Source organism: Nyctibius grandis, chromosome 11 (assembly GCF_013368605.1).
Source record: "Nyctibius grandis isolate bNycGra1 chromosome 11, bNycGra1.pri, whole genome shotgun sequence".
NCBI classification, from domain to species: domain Eukaryota; kingdom Metazoa; phylum Chordata; class Aves; order Nyctibiiformes; family Nyctibiidae; genus Nyctibius; species Nyctibius grandis.
The window spans coordinates 20,056,280-20,074,483 of record NC_090668.1 but is presented as its reverse complement, the minus strand read 5'-3'; the positions used below and the strand labels follow the sequence as shown (position 1 = coordinate 20,074,483).

At 41.7% G+C, this 18,204-nt stretch overlaps 1 protein-coding gene across 5 annotated transcripts in view; it reads left to right on the top strand.

Moving 5' to 3' along the window:
* AKAP13 (A-kinase anchoring protein 13) overlaps positions 1–18,204 on the top strand; it is a 219,313-nt gene that overhangs the window by 70,379 nt on the left and 130,730 nt on the right. For all 5 annotated transcript variants that reach the window (XM_068410072.1, XM_068410076.1, XM_068410075.1 and 2 more), the window contains one exon: positions 9,443–9,590. In XM_068410072.1, the coding sequence (XP_068266173.1) occupies positions 9,443–9,590 (148 nt within the window). The remainder of the gene's footprint in view (positions 1–9,442; positions 9,591–18,204) is intronic.

Here is an 18,204-nt window from a genome sequence, read left to right as displayed (position 1 = left end):
CTCTAAAGGCAAAAAAATGTCACTTTAAAAAGTGCCTCAATCATTACAGTAGCTCCAAGTACTGTAGTTGTGAAATATTTAAAGTCTGGCGAGGATATTTTGCAGCTGGCAGGAAAATGAGCACTCTGAAACACTCTGAACTCTGTCTCTTTGAGAGTTTTGCTGTACTGTAGAGGAGGCTGAAGTACTAGGAAAACACCATCCTTCTCTACTCTCTTATGCCTTTGGATGTTAGTGTTCAAACCCAATTATTTTTTTTTTCCTTTAAGACACATCAAGGCTATTCGTGAAAATACTGCAGTGACAGGAGATTGTTTCAAATAATATGTCATCATATGTACTTTATCTTCCAGGAATTGTGACTCTCTCCATCTCTCTGATGCCAAGAGAATAGCTGAATTTCTGTTAGTCACTGAATACATTCAGACTGCCTGCTATTTCTCCCAAGCACTACAATTTTGTTGTTATTGCTATGTGAGTAATTAGCAGGAAATACTGTCAATCACTCAAGCAGCTAGTAATAAAATTGTCTGTTTCGGTTCTCTAACAGTGTAGTGAAGAACAGAAGAGACTTTAGGATGAGGCCAGAGCAAGACATTACCATCAATTTGGGTGTTTTTTATAGGAATTGATGATAGTAGTTTCCACAATTTCTGAAAAATCTCTAATGGTAACATCAGTACTTGTTGTGGAAACTGGATGGTACAGGAGGGAATGTTCTGCGTAGGAGAAATTTCCCCATCTTTCATCTTGTCTTCGTGTTCATATGATGGCATTGCATGGAGACTTGCGTAGTTTAGAGGGCAAATCCCCAGTGTGTTATTCCTTCTGTTCCTCCATACCTCCTTCTCTGTACCAGGGCTTGCTGTGGAAGGGGTTTGGGGTCACTGTCAGTAGTTGCTTATTCAGGCAGTGTACAGGCCATGGTGACTGAGGACAGCAAGCACACAATGTTTTAAATGTATGGTCTGGCTAACATTAAATTGCCCAAATAAATGAAAAATTAAATCAATATTTTCTTCACTATACTGCCAATTTCACACAAACAGTAAAATTCTCATAGCAGTACTTCCCTAGATGATTGCATGTAACATAAATGGTTGAACGGCACTTTTCTCATCCTTTCTGGTTTTCTACTTAACTTTGATTTTTTTTTTTTTGCCATTTTGCAGTTAATTTTATTGTTGATTTTATCATGACTTCCTGCGTGCTAAGGATTATTAGAAATGACCTTGGCTGTTTGCATAGCAGAGTCCAGCACCAAACAGATGCACTAAACATGCTCTGAACAAGTGTTGGTAACAAGTGCTACAGAGAATGTGGAGCCCTGTGCTAAGCAATGATACAGCTAGGCTGGCTATTAACAGCCCAATCTAATAACTTGCCTGGCTCTGTGCACCAAAGTGATATGTCATGAAGATGCACCCATAAAGATAAATCATGTGTCTTTTTCAGCACTAAGGGGATCCTGTTACTTTGATGGATTTTCTGTTGGCAGTCTGTAGAGATCTTCTTCAAGCTGCCTGGATTAATAAGTATGTAATACCTATAACAGTCTCTTGACACTCAGTAAAGATTCATTTCTGATTGATTTGGAGACTGACTCAGAGATGCTCTGTCAGAGGATGTGAGCTACTAATAATGGATTTCTTCAAGTGTACTCATTTCTGCAGGAGTTTGTGTTGCTTACACTAGTTCAGAGTAGGAAATCCACCCATTGCTCTCCTCAAACCATTTGTCTCTTTGCAAATAAACCCTGCTGCAGGATTAGACATCTGGACTGGCTTGGGACGTGGTGTGGCTATGAGATTGCGTTAATAAATCAGCCGTAACTATGCTGGCTCTGCAGACAGGCAAGTCGAGGGTGTCCATGCTGTGTTTTTAGCACAGGTCGCACTCAGGATGGATCTGTGGGAGCCAGCTTGGGCCTGGAGGCAACAGGTCAGGGCTATTTATTATAGATGTCCATGTTTGCCCATATATTCCTTTTGCCCAAAGAGTCTTAATGAAATAGTCTTTTGACTGTGCATCCCTACTTTGCCCTGCGTCAACTTTTTAGCCATCAGCGTGCTAAGCTAATCTTATTTTTGGACCAAATTCTTTCTCACCTTTGGGGGAATAAAGTGGTGGAGAGGAGAAAGTTATTTTTGCATATATGTCAGTGTTTCAGTCATGGCTTTGTGGCTAGCATGGGAAGAGGAGATCACTTGGCTCAGTGCAGAGTTAATGAAATATGGAAGGTATCACCTCAAGTTGCTAGTGGGCTGGCAGCAAAACACGTACCATCATTCTGCTCTTTTGGTGGCCTGTGGGCAAGACGTTACGGTCTGTGATTTTCCTAAGGGTAAGAGACTGCTTTGCAAAATCTGTCTTTCTCATCACAGAGGGGCTCAGTATCTGTGCCGTTAACCTGAAACCTTTTGCTGGCAGAAATAATAGCACTGCTGTTAATTAAAAAGGGAAATAAAGTTAGGTTTGGAGATTGATTTTATTTTTTTTTTTAAACCATTCTTGTAACAAGTAATTCTTATTGTCTTCTTTTGTGACTTTTTTTATTTATTTTAAGAAAACAAAATCATCTCTGTTTCATATTCCTTTAAGATCAAGGTGTTTGAAGTCCTTGACTATAAAAAAGGACCCAAATCTACCCTGTACTTGGCAGCTTGCCATTCTGTTTATTTCTGGAGTCTCTCTCTGGAGGTTTTATCTGCAGAAGGTTGCAACACTCCAGCTGAATGACATCCATCTTTCTCCACGCTCCTGACCCGGGTCACTGCCTTTATCAAGGGGGATATCTCCAGGCGAGGAGGAATTTCTAGATGCACTCATGTTCAAACAGATTTCACAGCCCTACCTTTGTTTCTGGGCACTGGAGTTCTGCAGAATAAACTGCGTTTGATGTGATTTTCCTCCTCAATGCTCCTCTGAGTCAGTACGTACTGGCAGAATTGAGGATGTCTGTAATGACTGCTGTTATCTTGCTGTAACAGATACCTCTGACCACCTCGCATGGTCCGTTCCTTTTATATACGTGTGCTGGGAGCTTGCAGGGTAAATGGCCACGTCTGCAAAAGGGGATGGTTGTTTAAAGCTGCGGTGTTGCAGCATCTGGGAGTGAAGTACCAGGAGGCAACTTAGAAGCCCTAATAATGTTCCCATGAGAGAAAACACACTCAAGATTGTGAAGTCCACTGACAAACTCACCCCATTCTAAGGCAGAGAGAGAAGGGGACTCAGCTGGATATTTTGAAGGTAAGACCCATCCCCAGACTTCACCCCTCAGGGGTGAGCTGCTCATCTGCTTCTGTTAACCTGGGAATAGCAGCCTGGAAGAGTTTGCTGGACGTAGGTAATTTTCTTGCCATGGAAGAAGAGCATCGCTTGGTTTTATGAGCCAGCGGTGATAGTGCTCAGTTCCTGTGTTGCAGCTGGCTGTCTGGAGTGCTTAGTCAGACCTGGGAAAACTGGGATCCAAGCCTTTCTCAATTGAAAGGGTTATTCTAGGAGACGAGAGCGCTGTCATGCTGGCTCTAAAAATAGTTGCCCAAACCCCCATCTCTTTTTGCAGTCAGGAGTCTGTGCAGCTGTGCCTGGTTTTGTTCTGCGTGGAGATGTCCGTGTGTCCATGTGCTGTGGGTGTCCTTTCCAGATGTGGTTCTACAGGGGGTGAAGCACATGTGTGCACTAACCCAAAGTAACCTTAGATGGGAGGGATCTTCCAGGATACTCAGCCAAGACAGGGACACTGTCTGGGAGCAAAAGTTTAGCTGTTGATCTTCTGTACTGGCAGAGGTAGATAGTAATGGATCATCAAGCATCTAAACAATTATATTTTACTTTTTTTCTTGCGGGATGATTTCTGCTATGTTTTCTAAAGCTGCCTTGCAGTTGCCTTATCCATTCTTCAGCTGCTTTCAGAGTGTTCTGCAGTTCTCAATTTGAGGTGAAATTATCTCAACTTTCCCTTTGATTTTGTCTAAATTATTGTCGGTCCTGGGCATTTTCCAAAGAACATGTAATATGATTGAAAAGCCAGCTTTTCCTTTAAAAGTCATTTGGATGAAAGATACTCAGTGCATTTGAACTATGATTCGCATTTTATTGATGGGGAAACTTGAAGTGCAGGGATGTGAAAGGACTTGCCTCCTGCTGTAATTACAGCCTGATCCTGTGTACTCTGTGTCAAGCAGTAGCTGGGGTAACAGCAAGTCCAACTCCATCTAAAAATAAATAAATAAAGGTACCAATGAGCCTGAATTCCTTGAAGGAGGAGGAAGAAACCACAACTGTGATTTTGTGCTGTCCTCCTGGGCACAGTGCAGCTCTCTTGGTAGCTATTTAGAGTTCCCTAAAGGGGAAAATAAAACCTGTTTCAAAAGCATATTTCTCCTTTTGTGTCCCAACATAATGCAATAAGCAATGACCCAACAAGGATCTGATTCATGTTATGAATAGCGGAAACAAAACAAAACTTGTTACAGTGACAGGTTACGTTTGCTCATCTAATCCAGTGCCTAATCCAGCCTCTTTAATAAAGCATCATCACAGTGACGTCTACAGCAGCTCTTTAGAAGGAAATACATTGTGAAGAATGTTTCGTTCCTTGTATGTAAATCTCTAAGCCATCTAACACATGGACTTTCCATCCCTGGCTAGGCTTTACCTGCATGAAAAAACAGCTGGAGATGGCAGTGGTCATCAGCAGCAATTTTGCTTTTCTATGTGGAACAAATTCACCATCACTAGTTGTTAGTGTTTTCTTACTACAAGCAGAATGCTAAAGTAATGCGCAAGTGCTTCAACATTGCTATCGAACACATGCTTCATTTTCATAAGTATTTTTAGACTGTGTGTGTGTGGAGAGGTCAGAGTGGGTGGCTAGTGGGTTAGATAACGTACTTCAAAATTCCCAGTATGAACCATGGGGGGAAAACCAGCTTAGCAATCACGTGCCTCAGCTATAAAATTACAGTTTGCCTTTTTTTTCTTTTTTTTTTTTGAGAAACTTTAAAATTTGTTAGCCAGCATAGTCCATTGTAGAGAAATGTACCTATTGCTGGTAGAGCTGATATCCCTCAGGAAAAACTCACCCTCGCCAGGTTTTCATCTGGAGGTTTTGAATGCTGCATTTGCTGGGGCTGTCCTTGCAGTCCCACTGTGAAGGATCCTCTATGACATATTCCCCAAAACCAGACAGATTTCCAGAGCCTGAAGTAGAAAAGAAGATGTTTTTACATGATTGAAAAAAAAAGTCATTTCTTTTTGGAAGGTAGAGAGTATTTTTGAGCTAATAACATAAGTCATCTTAATTCTTTTGAGCTTAACAATTTTGTTCGCTTCATTGTCACTTCCAAATATTGCTGGGGTCATCTTTTTTTTAAAAAAGAAGCCTTTGAAGGTAAATAGTTTTAAACAGGCACAAAAAACAAGTCTGAGAAAGAAATCAGACTTGCATATACTGCAATCAGAGTTGCATATGCTTTGCCTACACACAATCCATGTGTCTTTAACTGCAGCATTGGAAAAAGAAATACCTGAAAAGGTGGAGTTGTCCTAATGCCACCAAAAATTCTGACAAACAGGTGCATTGTCTGTCTAGTCTTGGTTTTTAGACCTAGTAACAGCATTTGGGCCTTCTTAGAGATAATTGCATTTCTGCTACCTTAAGCCAAAGGTTCAGAGATGTGCCACTATAAAATCCCTTTCTGAATTGTTTTATAGTAGTTTAAAGCCCAAAGTCAGGCTTGGCTTTTCCACTGCACTCATCCGTTGGTGGGGCAGACTTGCTTTCTCCCTTCAGTTTGAGGAAGGGAATATATTTAGAGGGAAGAGCCACATCCACCTTCTTTACATCCTATTACAATATTCAAAACCAGAGATTTTTCAGATCTGATCGAGGGACAGCGTGACCTCTTTCATGAATGGACCAAAATGGAATGTTTTCATTTCCAATGGGCTTTAAGCCAAGTAAATATTAGTCGATCCAAACTAGTTTTGAAATTAAATTATTCTTATTTGTTGGAGCATTCCAGAGAATGGCTTTGATCTGTCTGTACTTTCACCAGAGGGATATTGGCAGGCTGGCCTCCCATTTCTAGCCATTCGGGATGAAAGAGGGGTTATAATAACCACCTTGTGTGGCAGTGATACTGAACAGATGACATTTTTTGGACAATATTAAATGAATAAAGGTAAACATACTTCAATTAAAATGTTTTTGGAGGCTGAATGCAATAGGGCTGTTGAAAAGTCTTCTATGTGGGTTGGAGGAATTTGGCTGTGTTTGTAACTGATTTTCTTTTAACTCCAAAAATGTTGGAAAGAGGTTTTGTTCTGTGCATTATGTCCTTTTCAAATAAATACGATGTTTGAATGTAACTTTTGAAAAATCAAATTAAAATTGGCAGTGGACAATGAAATTGTTAATAACCGGGAAGTAGAGATGTGTGTTGAAGGAGAACGGTCTTTCTTATTTAGTGCTTTGCTCTTTTGCTTCTGGGATCTGAGATCCCACCAGGCACAGTGAGCTGTACCAGGCACAGCACAGCTAAGAGGCAGCTCAGGTGACACCTGTAAGTAAACAAGCACACAGCAGTTAAGTGGCATGTTATTGGTTTTGCTGAAGATATTTGGACACAACTTAAAATTTCAAGTAAAAAAGAAAATAAGATGCTCAGTTATCATAATAAGGATATTGGGTGTTCCCCTTCAGTCTTTTGGTGGAGGGTCCTCCAGAAGAGAAGGAGGAGGAGGGAGCAGAGTGGTGGAGACCATCACACCATAAAGTGCTATTTAGACACAGCTGAAGAGCCTTTTAAATTGATATCAGCTGATATTAATTTGTGCTCCCCCTAGACTTAAACTGATATAAACTGGATTAAAATATAAAGAGTGGAATAATTTGATTGGAAAGGACTGCTGGAGGTCATCTGGCCTGACCACCCTCCAAAGCAGGGCCACCTTTAAACTTAGGTCAGGTATCTATATATAAAGACGGTCAACTGTCTTTTTTTAAGTCCCGGTTAGACAGATTTCAGGTTATGTGGAACCTCTGGTGTTGAGGTTTCTTACATATATTTAACATCTTTGTCGTCAATAACAAAATATGCAAATTAGCTTTTGCAATAACGCTGCAAATTAAATTGCTTTTCCTAGAAATGAGTGGTTCGAATGGATAGACAGTTATCTTCTCTCGTGCACTCTGTGCGGATTTACTTTCCTTTCCCAGGAATTGCACTTAACTGTATTTGATTTGAGTTAAATAAAAGAAAAATCTCCTTTAACAGAGACCACTTTAAACAATCATCCCTGTTGATGAGCGTCCTGAAATGTCACCTGCATTTTAAGTACTTTGTACGTTCATGCCTTACGGGGGGAACAGTTTGAACAAAGACGGATATAAAATCCAAAGCACAAGGGGTTTGTAGGTTAAAACTCAGCTTTTGTTTTTTTGAACATCCGCTCAAAACTGGATCCCTTTGCTTGAAATGGAATATTTAGTTTTCAACTCAGCATGTGAACTGGTCATGCTTGAATTTAAAGCTTGATTTATTTCTTTTTGCACCTGTTTTTATTTTAACACTGGCTATATACAATATATACTTTTGCTACATGGTTCCTTTGTCCCCAGCTGGAAGCCTGGTCTGGTTTTACCACGTGAGACCTTCCTTAAAATCTACATTTGTAACTCTGCAACCTCTGGAAATGCAAACTAGACTGGCTGTTCCATTTATCTTTTCTGTATTAATGGTTTTCCTTCCTGTGTGTTATAAGACTGACCCGTATATTTGTTTTTAAGACCAGGGGCTGGTTGTGTACTGCACTGCAAAACCTTGTTTCTATTAAAACAAGGTGCAATCCTGCCCTTGGCAAGAGGTAGCAGACAGGCCAGATCAGAGGAGGAGAACTGGACATGAACTTGGAGGAGGAAGCTGTGGTGGGGCGTAAAAGGAGCTGAGATGAGGGAGAATGGGGGAGACATGAGACGGGGCGTGGGAAGCGATGCTAACGCGACACGGGTGTACGGGAGGGCTTGGAAGCCTGGGATTTTTCTGCAATAGTTGTATTTGACAAAGAGAAGGGGTGAACTGAGTGATTTGAAGGAGAAGGGTTTAAATGAAATGACATGCGTATTCTATTGGATATGCAAATTAGCATTACATAATCTGCAAAAATAATAATAATAGTAATAGTAAATCTTTTCCAGATTTGCAGCCTTAACCATATGCTCATTGGGGTGGTGGCAGAGAGCTGGCTAATGCAGCTGCAGTGTAAAACTGGGGCATCCAACTGGTTTTGATCTTGATAGAAAAGGGGCAGAAGGTCACGTCGCAGTCAGTTGTTCTCAGTGTCTGGTAGTTTATATAATTCTTCGGGCAGATAAATTATATATAGTGAGGTCAAATGAAAATGCTTCACTTAGTGCTGTAGTAACTGCAAGTCATCCTCTTCCCTTGGTTTCCCTTCCCTGTGGAAAACTGAAGTCGGTGGATATTGCTCCTGTTGTTGTCCATGCGGGTGTATGAATTTCTGGTGTATTTACTATATCCTGTGCTGGGTTACCTATGATAACGTGTGCCCTTTATAAACATAATTTTTGCTGTTAGCAAAGATGAGCAAAATTATAGAATATACTGAGCTACTGAAACAAAGCCTCCCTAAAACTAAGCAGGAGGATTCAGCCAACAGATCATGACACATTTCTTTTCAAGGGCTTGAAGAACTGCTGGTTTTACTAATGTACAGAGCTTTTCACCAAGGCATGAGCTTATAGATGAGTGAGAAGAGCTATCGCTGTCTTTACAGCCACAGTTATTGGATTTTTTTTTTTTTTTTGTAAGGAAGGTGGAGAAAATCTCAGTAGATATGAACCTTTCATATCTTTGTGTGTTTATGGATTGTGGGTGAGAGATGCGTTCAGTGATTAAGTTGATTACACTGGAACTATCAACACAGTGGCTAGCTTGGATGGGGGAAATGTGAATGCTCAAGCAAGAATTAGGGAATTTGTTCAAATTTACGAAGACAGAGGTAATTTTAGGCCATTATCCCAATTCTGTTGTTTTAGCTATGCATATGTGGGGGGATATGTATATATATGCCCGTGTGTGTATAAAAAGCTCTGTGTGGGTTGTGTGCTCATGTTTGTCAGACTTGGCATGATTTCACCATATTAAGTTGCTATTTTGAATATACCCTTGAGATTTCTACGTACCTCTTCCCAGAGCTGAGGTCAACGTATTTTCTAACTGGTTGGCTGGCTGTGATGCTAAGAGGCATGCTAAGGATGACTTGCATATCTGAAAATTAGGATGGGCCCTGAGTCGTGTGAAAGGAGTGTATGAACAGGGAGCAGGAGCCTTGGAGGTAGAGAAGTTTTGTTTTATATGATGCAGTTCTTGCAAATGTAAGCCTAACCTTTTTTTCTTGTCCTTTTTCCTAGGGTGACTCTGTTATTACAGTGCAGCTGACTGAGGAAGATAAAGTTGAAGATGATGTAGTTTTTTACTTGGTCTTCACTGGGTCAACTGTCCAACACTGCACAAGCACGAGAAAGATTAATCCTGGGAGTCTGGAGACAATTTCTCCTGGTAAACAATTCATTTTCTTTGCATATCTGTGTATCAGTGTGTGAAATTTGGTTAATTAAAGTAGAACTAAGTGTAATGCTGTTTTGTTGGTTGTCTTTTTCCTCATTTACACATTCATAGAGAGTAGAACATGTGGTTTGGATGACTGCTTTTGCCTTTTAAATCTCGCTTGATTTCGCTACAGTTATATGACTCTGAGATTGCAATTATTTAATGTGTACCTATGGGATTCTGTTGTAGAAAATGCACAGTTGTATTTACACATAGTAAAAAGCTTTTAAATGCGAGCAAGGTAATGGAAGATGCATTTGCCAGGTTAGAGATGCATTGTCCAAGTGGTGTACAGCCCGGTAAGTCCTAGCTACGCTTAGGATCTGCTTAACTCGGTGAGGTTCTTTACTGTGGTCCTGGTGAAATACAACCCTCTTCCCCAAAATCCCATCGTGCAGATCAGAGCCAACACAGAGTTTCTGAAACTCTTGCATTGGCAGGCAGCGTGTGGTGCTTGGTGCCATCCCTCCAGCACAGCCGGGTTCAGACAGGGTGGGTTTGCACATTAAAGCCCACCACTCTTTTTAAGCCTTTTTGCTGTTAACAAAACAAAACAAATCAGCGCACCATTTTCCTTTGGTGACTTCAGGACCGTGGGAATGAGCATGTTCCAGGCTGTGGTCCTTACCATTAACCTTTCATTCTGACTTGTTGCTATGCAGCACGTTGATACTAGTGTGAGAAAACGCCTGACATTTTCACTATACACAGTATAGCTTAAGTGATCGAGTGTTTATTTCTTGGGTTTGCCTTTTTATCTCTCTTGTAAGTATTGTTTTATGAGATATGCACGTGAAGTAAAATTTGGGCTAAGGACTTTTTCCTCCTGGTGATGAGTGACTAAAAGTTGACCTCTATTTTTTCATTTCCTCCTCTTTTTGTGCTGTTCGAGTTGTTCAGTTGGCTTGGGAAGAGAAGTCTTTTTACAGTTACTGATGACTGGAGCCCCGTGCAATCCATTATATTAGTGCTTATTTTCTCCCAGAGGAGGGAGAAGAGGGGGTGACTCCTTCCCTGCTTTTGTGTGGTGAGCGCGGGGCTCTGCCAGCCCCGCTTGCAATGACCTCACCTCCCCCTCGGGACTGTGGCTGCGTCGCCAAGAAAGGAACTGAAAAGCTTCAGTGTTCCCCTTCAGCCCGTGCGGGAACCGCCGTACTTGATGGGATTTCCGGGCGGGAGCGATGCTTTCCTATCACGGACAGCCCTGATATCCTCGGAGCAGCGATGGATGTGGCCGGGGTGATGGCTGCCAGGTGGTACCTGGGGCGATGCTCTGATCTCTGCCTGTCCTGCTGGCCCCAAATATAACGGAGTCACTGGGGAGGGCTCCCTGTGGCTTGTTTTGTTGCTGTTAGTGGGAAATCTGACTCCGTTCACAATTCAAAGGGAAAGGAGGGAATTGTTCTCAATTGTTCCTTTAGTTATAATGGGCTTTTTTTTTTTTTTTTTAAACCCAGTAGAGTTGTGATCTTGTGGCGTGGGATGCTAGATAGGGACTGGTGCTGTCCCAAAATACAGCTTGTATCAGACAAAGATTTAATGGACCTTTCAGAAAGGTTAGTCCCATTCCTGCCAGATAACACCATCCGGGGCCACGGTGCAAGGGAAGAGGTGACATCTCAGATGTAAAGCAGCCATTTGGGTAACACCCTCTTCTGTGCTTGTACCTCATTTTGGAGAAACTATCTGAGAAAAGATGACTTCAGTGGTGAAGGGGGTGCTGGGGAGAAGCAAAATGGGAAAACCCAATTTTTTTCATACCCTATACTGACACTGATGCTTTTGTCCAGTGTTGCTTCAGCACTGACTACTCTGATTTCAATAAGATCATGATTTGTTTCCACCCAACTCTTCCTCCTCCTCCTTCCTGAACTCGACAGTGAATCTGTAATCATGTGTTTACACTGTATATTCGGCCAGTTGCCTTGGAGATGGTTGTGGTGACTCAGAGCTGGTGTTATTTGACCTCGCTGCAGGATTAGCCATGAACAAGAGACAGTGTGTGGGAGACCAGCCCTTGTTTAAACATCCAGGCCCGGGCACTTAGCAAGTGCTCTGCCAGGAAACTCAGCTTTTAGCCAAATATCTCATCCTTCACTTCCAGCTTTGAGCATCTTTCGTTTCTCCCTGCAATGTAAGATGTGTTGCACATCCCTGGGAGCACAGCTGCTCCTCGGGGATGGCACCAGTGGATAAAGGAAGGGCTGATTCACTCAAGAGCATGCAGAGCCTGCCTGCCTTGAACTTCCTCAGCTTCTCTTCTGGGCTCTTTCCTCATCCTCATCCCAAGTCCTCAGAGTTTCATATGGTCCCTAGGAGACTTCAGGTGAAGTCCATCAGGGGCTGGGGTGAAAGAAGTAACCATAATTCTGTTAAAGCTAATGTAAAAACAAACCCAGATTTAAAAATTTTTTTTCATGACTTTGTCAGTAGTTTTGGTGATGTATGGAGGCTTAAAAAACAGAGAAATGATTTAATTACATTTACTGCCAAAATTAAGTAGAATGATTTAGCAAAGCTTTCAAAGGAAATCACATTAAAAAAAAAATCTCAACAACATATGGTGATTTTTGATGAGAAATTAAAGAAAATGGAATGGAAATATAAATTGTCATAACACCTCCTCAGTTCTCATTGTATGTGAAAATTCTCTTTATCTTGAAAGACTTTACCTAAATAAAAGCTTACAACTGCAGAGTCAATGACTGCTGCATTTTATGTAATTACTAGAGCAATCTGCCTCTTTCTTATGCTATCTTTATCATCAGCCTTAAACTGAATATATATAGTTAACAGGACTGTTCAAATGTAAGCTTGTATTTCTGTACATAATAAAAGAAAGGACTTCTGATTGTAACTTTATGGGAGCAGCTTTTTTTTACCTGAAGATGTGGCTAAACGTAGATTCAGCAGTCACTCAAAGGACAAAAGACTTACCTGTATTTCTGCACTCGCTCTGAAGGATGGGATGGGCTGGTTATCCTGCCCTGCTATTGACTGTGTTAATTTAAAGGAAATAATTTCCCCTTATAAGAAACAGATTCTCATCTGAGTTGATCTGTCATAACTTGAAGTATCAAAATAAGCTACTGAGATACAAGAATTAGGCAGCGGATGATGCTTTGTGTAGCTCTTGTGCCAGCCTGAGGACAAATCAGGTGACGCTGTTCAACTAAGCTTCTGTTTGCATTGGTGAAAAGGTACTGAAAACTTAGTTACTATTTCTTTCCTGTCACTGTTACAATACCTCAATTCTAAATGATCTGGTTCAAATTCTCCATAGTCAAAGAAGTTTTCCTCAGTACCAGAGGCACTGTAGTTCTGCAGAACAATTTCAAAAGCTGTCTTGTCAGACCCCATGTTAAGGTCTGTCAGCGTGGCAGGCAGAGATGTAATGGCACTATATATTGCTCGAGTTTGGATATTCTTAGTTGCAAAAGCTTGGTTGCTGGAGTTTGGGTATTAAGAAAATGACAAAGGTCTGAGCAGGAAAAGATGCAGAAAGGGCAACGGTTGGACTCGATGATCCCTGAGGTCTCTTCCAACCTGGTTGATTCTGTGAGATTATGTCAGCTGTGCTGCTATGGCTTATGTGTTGTTGCTGCTGGAATCGTACTGTAGGGGTTGGATGTGTCCACTTACATCATGGATGCTTGTCCTACTTAGTGTTGGTCATAAACTAAGCTTTTCAGCAAGTCCTTGTTACTGTAGTAACGGAGACTATCATGATCTTTAATATATTTTTTTCTTCCCAACATCTCTGCATCGTAGGGAGGGTAACTGAGCCATTGAATGGCCAAGCAGATTGCGTGTGGTACCGTAGAAAGTCTGTGTTAAAGCAGGGAAGTGAGACTTCATTGCAAGACAGCAGTCTCATCGCCTGCCTCTGCTGCTAGAGCAGCTTTTTTTCCCAGTGGGGGAACAACAAACTAATAATAAAAAGCCTCAAATCATGATCTGGCAAACAAACCAACAAAAGAAGGAACAACCTCAACCCTGTCCACATGAGTCAAAAGCCCTAACCACAGCCTGCTGTGGGCAGTGGAGGCATCTCAGCATCGGGAAGCTCTTGGGCAGATTTGGAAGAACTTTCTTGCAGGAGAAAGCTCACAAAGCGAGCTGGTGTGCTGGGAGCTCGAGTATTTGTGCCGTGCATCTAGTGCAAGTTTGTGCGCTATCATGGTAACGGCTGTGGTATTGGGCACATATTTTGCTTTGCATTTAAAGACTGGTGTGTCGTGTGTGGGAGATGCAGGTCAGTGGAGGCAATTTGAAATGAAATTTCAAATAGGGAGAGACAGTCCAGTACTGTAAAGCCAGAGCTGCAGCAGCTCCTAATCAAGTAAGCGAAGGGTAAGAAATACCCTGTCTATAAGCCAAGTTATTGAAACAGTAAGTAAGGTGGTTTTCTGAGATAGAGTTGCCTTTGTGTGTATTGGTGCAAGGTGTTGTATCAGTCTGAGCCTTTGCTCTGTAGTATCTAAATCACTTTTTTCTTGTTGGTTGATCTTGGAAGGTGCAGGATTATTGTATGAGTTTCAAAGGGGAGGAGGAGCAAAATTAGAGGCAGAAAAAGGGCCTTGAGAGACTGTCTGCTGGTAGCTTGTTGCCAGCAGTTTCCACAGGGCTGAAACACTCTGGTTTACTCCAAATGCCTTGACACACTGGGAGCTTTCTCTCCATACTTAAGTTAAGGTGGAGAAGCAGGTTCAGTCTTTAACTTGTTCTTAATTCTGTAGTTCTGGGGTTGGTTTTTTTTTTTTCTTACTGTCTTCCTGCTAGTTAAAAGGATAGACTAAAATTAATTTCAATTAACTTGGAAATATCTTCATTTCAAACTTTTCTTTTACTCTGAAATCCTTTACATATGTTCATACTTTATTCTCTTCTACCACAGACTGTGTTTTCCCCTTAGAAACAACTTTTCATAGAAAAAGCTATATTTCATGAATTACAATCTTTGTACTGGTAAACCAAAAGGGTAAACAAGTTGCATAACAAATGACCACTTGGCAATGCCAGTTGTGGATTTGAAAATACTCTTAATTATGAAACAAAAAAACCCCTAAAATAGAATAAAATAGTGTAACCAAAAGACTTTTTGCAGTCCATCCTCTTTGGTGTACTTAATTGCTCTAGGCAGTGTAATTCAAAGGAAATGATGCCAGTTCTAGATGACATCAGTCACAGGAAAAAGTGATTGAATCTGTATTGAAATTATTTAAGATGTAATGTGTGGGGTCTTACACTTCTATAGATTTTTAGGGCATCTGCAGTATAAAAAGCCTTAAAAAAAAAATCTTTCTCCACTCTCCATATTAGTAGTCGAGGGTTTAAAAGGAAAAACAAAGGCTCCTGTCTATTGCTGATACTGTGCCTATGTATTTCATAAGGTTTCCTGTGTTGCAAGAGTGAATACAGTAACAGTGTAAATCACACAAATGCACTTCAAATATGGGCTCTGATTTTCAGAACCAGAATTTGGGATTTCTGAAGCAGAAAAGAAGCACTTTTGGGATGGCACAGGAGATCCCTGTCCACGAGCCACCAGATGACAACATCTCATGGATGCAAATCCAAGATACTCCATGAGATTCACCACAGTTGTCTGGCTTTCCTGTCCTGCTTAAATCTCTCTATAAGACCTCCTTCAACCCAGCCCCACCGGGGTAACTTGGAGGATGTCATTAGCACTGGAGTCCTTAGTGACCTACCAGGCAAACCCAAACATGTGCTTCCAGCAGAGCTTTAAATAGCTGCCCAGGCTGGGGGCCCATTGTTTGATAGCTGAAATGTGAATTCTGAAAATAGGAGGTTTGGACAGGATTTCCACTTTTAGAGGAGTAGGAAATGAAATCATGTTTTAGCAAAGCACTGTTTAGGGGTGTTTTGTCTCCATGTGCCTTGTTTAACAAGAAAAAGTCCGAAGAGTTCTGCTGCCGCCCTTTTAACCACAGCCCAGATCAAAGACACAGGTACCAATTAGATGGCCAGGTCTAAGGCCGTACGTTAACTTGTCTGCTAATGACTTACAGCTCAGAAATCTCCACCTTTTCTTCTGCTCATTGTTTTGCATCGTTATCGTGTAGAGGAGGCAGTGCTATCATACTGATGTATCTCATCTCTTCAGGGATAAGGACAGAGAGACCAGAACCCTGTGTTCTTCATTTTTTGGTCTTTTGTGTTGCCCAAAGCAAGTTTCAGTAAGTGGCCCAGTAAGGAATTCTTTAGTTGAAGAGTTGTTGTCTCATTTTAAATATTTTTTAAGGTGTGTTTTTATGTGAAGATGAGGAATTCACTTTATCACGACAGAAGCGGTCAATGTGCCCATCTCAGCATAGACTGAAATAGTTTTTTAATTTCTGTATTTTTTCCTGCAATATGTTGGCACTTCTCAAAACAGCTCCAAATAGTGAATTGTCTCCAAGCTAAATTTAAAGTAACTGAGGAGCAGAAGGAGAAATGGAGTAAAATGCAATGCAGGAAGAATTAAGGAGTGGGTTATTCGACTTTTATCATAGTTAAGCCAGTGCATAAATGACCGAATTTCATACTGTGGCAAAAAAAAAAAAAAGTATGACTAAGAGAAGCATGAAGTTATTCTGTGCAGTCTGAGACACCAGCAAGGTAGAAACACTGTTGAGTTTGTCAGAAGAGTTAAAATTTGAACTGGGATACTGCTGGATGATACCAGTGTGGCGATGTTCAGTATTTCATCACTTGCTTTTGATTGCTGCTTTGCCCAAAGGGCCTGATATCTGGAGAAGACTGAAGGCGATCAGGAAGGGTGCTGGGCAGCACCGCGAACCTGATTGTGTTGTGAAGCGCGGAGATTTCCCTTCTGTGGGTGCACTCATGTGCGTGATTTATTCAGTTACATGTGTTTTCAGCCTACCAAAGTGCAAACCTTTATAAATAGGCTCATCACTCTTCCTGACACACCCTGAGGTTTTTTTTTCTTTTTAATGAGTCAGATGTTTTTCTATTTGATTTCTGGGGAAGATGTATGAGGGACTTACAGCAGCTGATAGTCAAACACCCTGGTGCTTGCAAAGTGCATGACTTGGTGCTTACCCCATGTTAAGAGAAAGCCCTGCTCTCTACCAGCTGGAGCAGAAAAGCGATGATCAAGAGCAATAGCATCTGTTCTGGCACTGCCCGGAGCTCTTTGTGATCTTGGGCAAGTTACTGAACCTCGTAAAAACAGATTTGGGCTTGTTTTACAGATGATAACCACTTATCTCCTGAGAGTGCCAGAAAGCTTAGCTCACTTTTGCAAATGCTCTGGGAAGAAAGGGCTGTTGAAGTTCAGCTATTAGTCTAGGCGAAGGAAGCAACAGACTTTGATGTTGAGAGAAGCGTTGCCCCGCTGACGGTTCCTTCAGAAGGTTTGTGTACTGGGGACATGTTTGCTTACATCGTTCCTGTAGCAGTTTCAAAGCAGGGGGGCAGAGACCTCTTGAGCAATCTTTTTAGGATTGGCCGCGCTTGTTACTTACTGGCTCCTCTTCCGTTTGAACTGTTTGCCAAAAGTCAGAACCTGTCCCAGACTCTTACCCCCCGAGTCTGACATCTTCTCAGATGTAGGGAAGGAGAACATCAAAGCGTTGTGAGTGGTTGCCCTTTCGAAGAACATTCCCCAGGGTTTAACAGGATGCTTGTTTGATCCTGTTAGATGTAAATGGATCGTCAGCTCTGTCACCTCCCTTTCAAGGCTGTATTAGATATCTGGCGGAGCTTCAAGAGAACCATCGTTGGCTGCAGATCAGGACATGGCCTTGAACAATCCTGTAACTTTGCTGAATTTGGGGGCTGGTGTTTCACATATGCTCAATTCAAGGGAACTTTGTCTACATCCATGATGTACCGGTTTAAGGAGACCGTGTGTCTTGACTGAGGTTTCTCTAGTTGTCACAACGGAGGAGCTTTTACTGTCCCCCAGAAGAGCTGCTTGGCTTCATGACAAGTGACTGTCCTAAAGTGTTTCTCCATAGCACCTCATGGGCTGTGTTTGCCTTCTGCTTCAATCCTGGAAGTCCACTGGCTTTCTGGCAGAGTAGCCGTATTCTAGGTTATTTTGCAGATGGGATTCTTATGGGAATAGACAGAAAATAGTTTAAAAAAAATCAAAAGTTTAGCTTTTCTCATCCTATTAAGGAGTCTTTTTATTATGATTTTTTTTTTTTAACTCTGCACTCTAGCAAACTTCCACTGCTTTGCATTAGGGAGAGCCAAGTTCACAGCGCTGGAGTCAGGTCCCGTAGGATAGCATGGCCTTCTTTACAGCCTGTGTATAACTCCCTGCTTTTGTGGAGGCTGTAAACAAAATTAGTAAGTCTTACCAGCTCCTCATTCCGATGTCCTTAAGAAGATGAGCAAAGCAAGAAGGTGTAGGGGAAGAGGTGTACGGTTCTGAACCGTATTAAAGGCAAGTTCCCCAAAGTTGTACCATCCCCCCACTTCTCCCTTGAACATTTGAGGCGTCTGTTGTGAGGACGAGTGGAGTTGGTGAATGGGTTTCATCTGGGCTGCTGAGATCCCTGCTACTGCCCGTCCTGTTGGC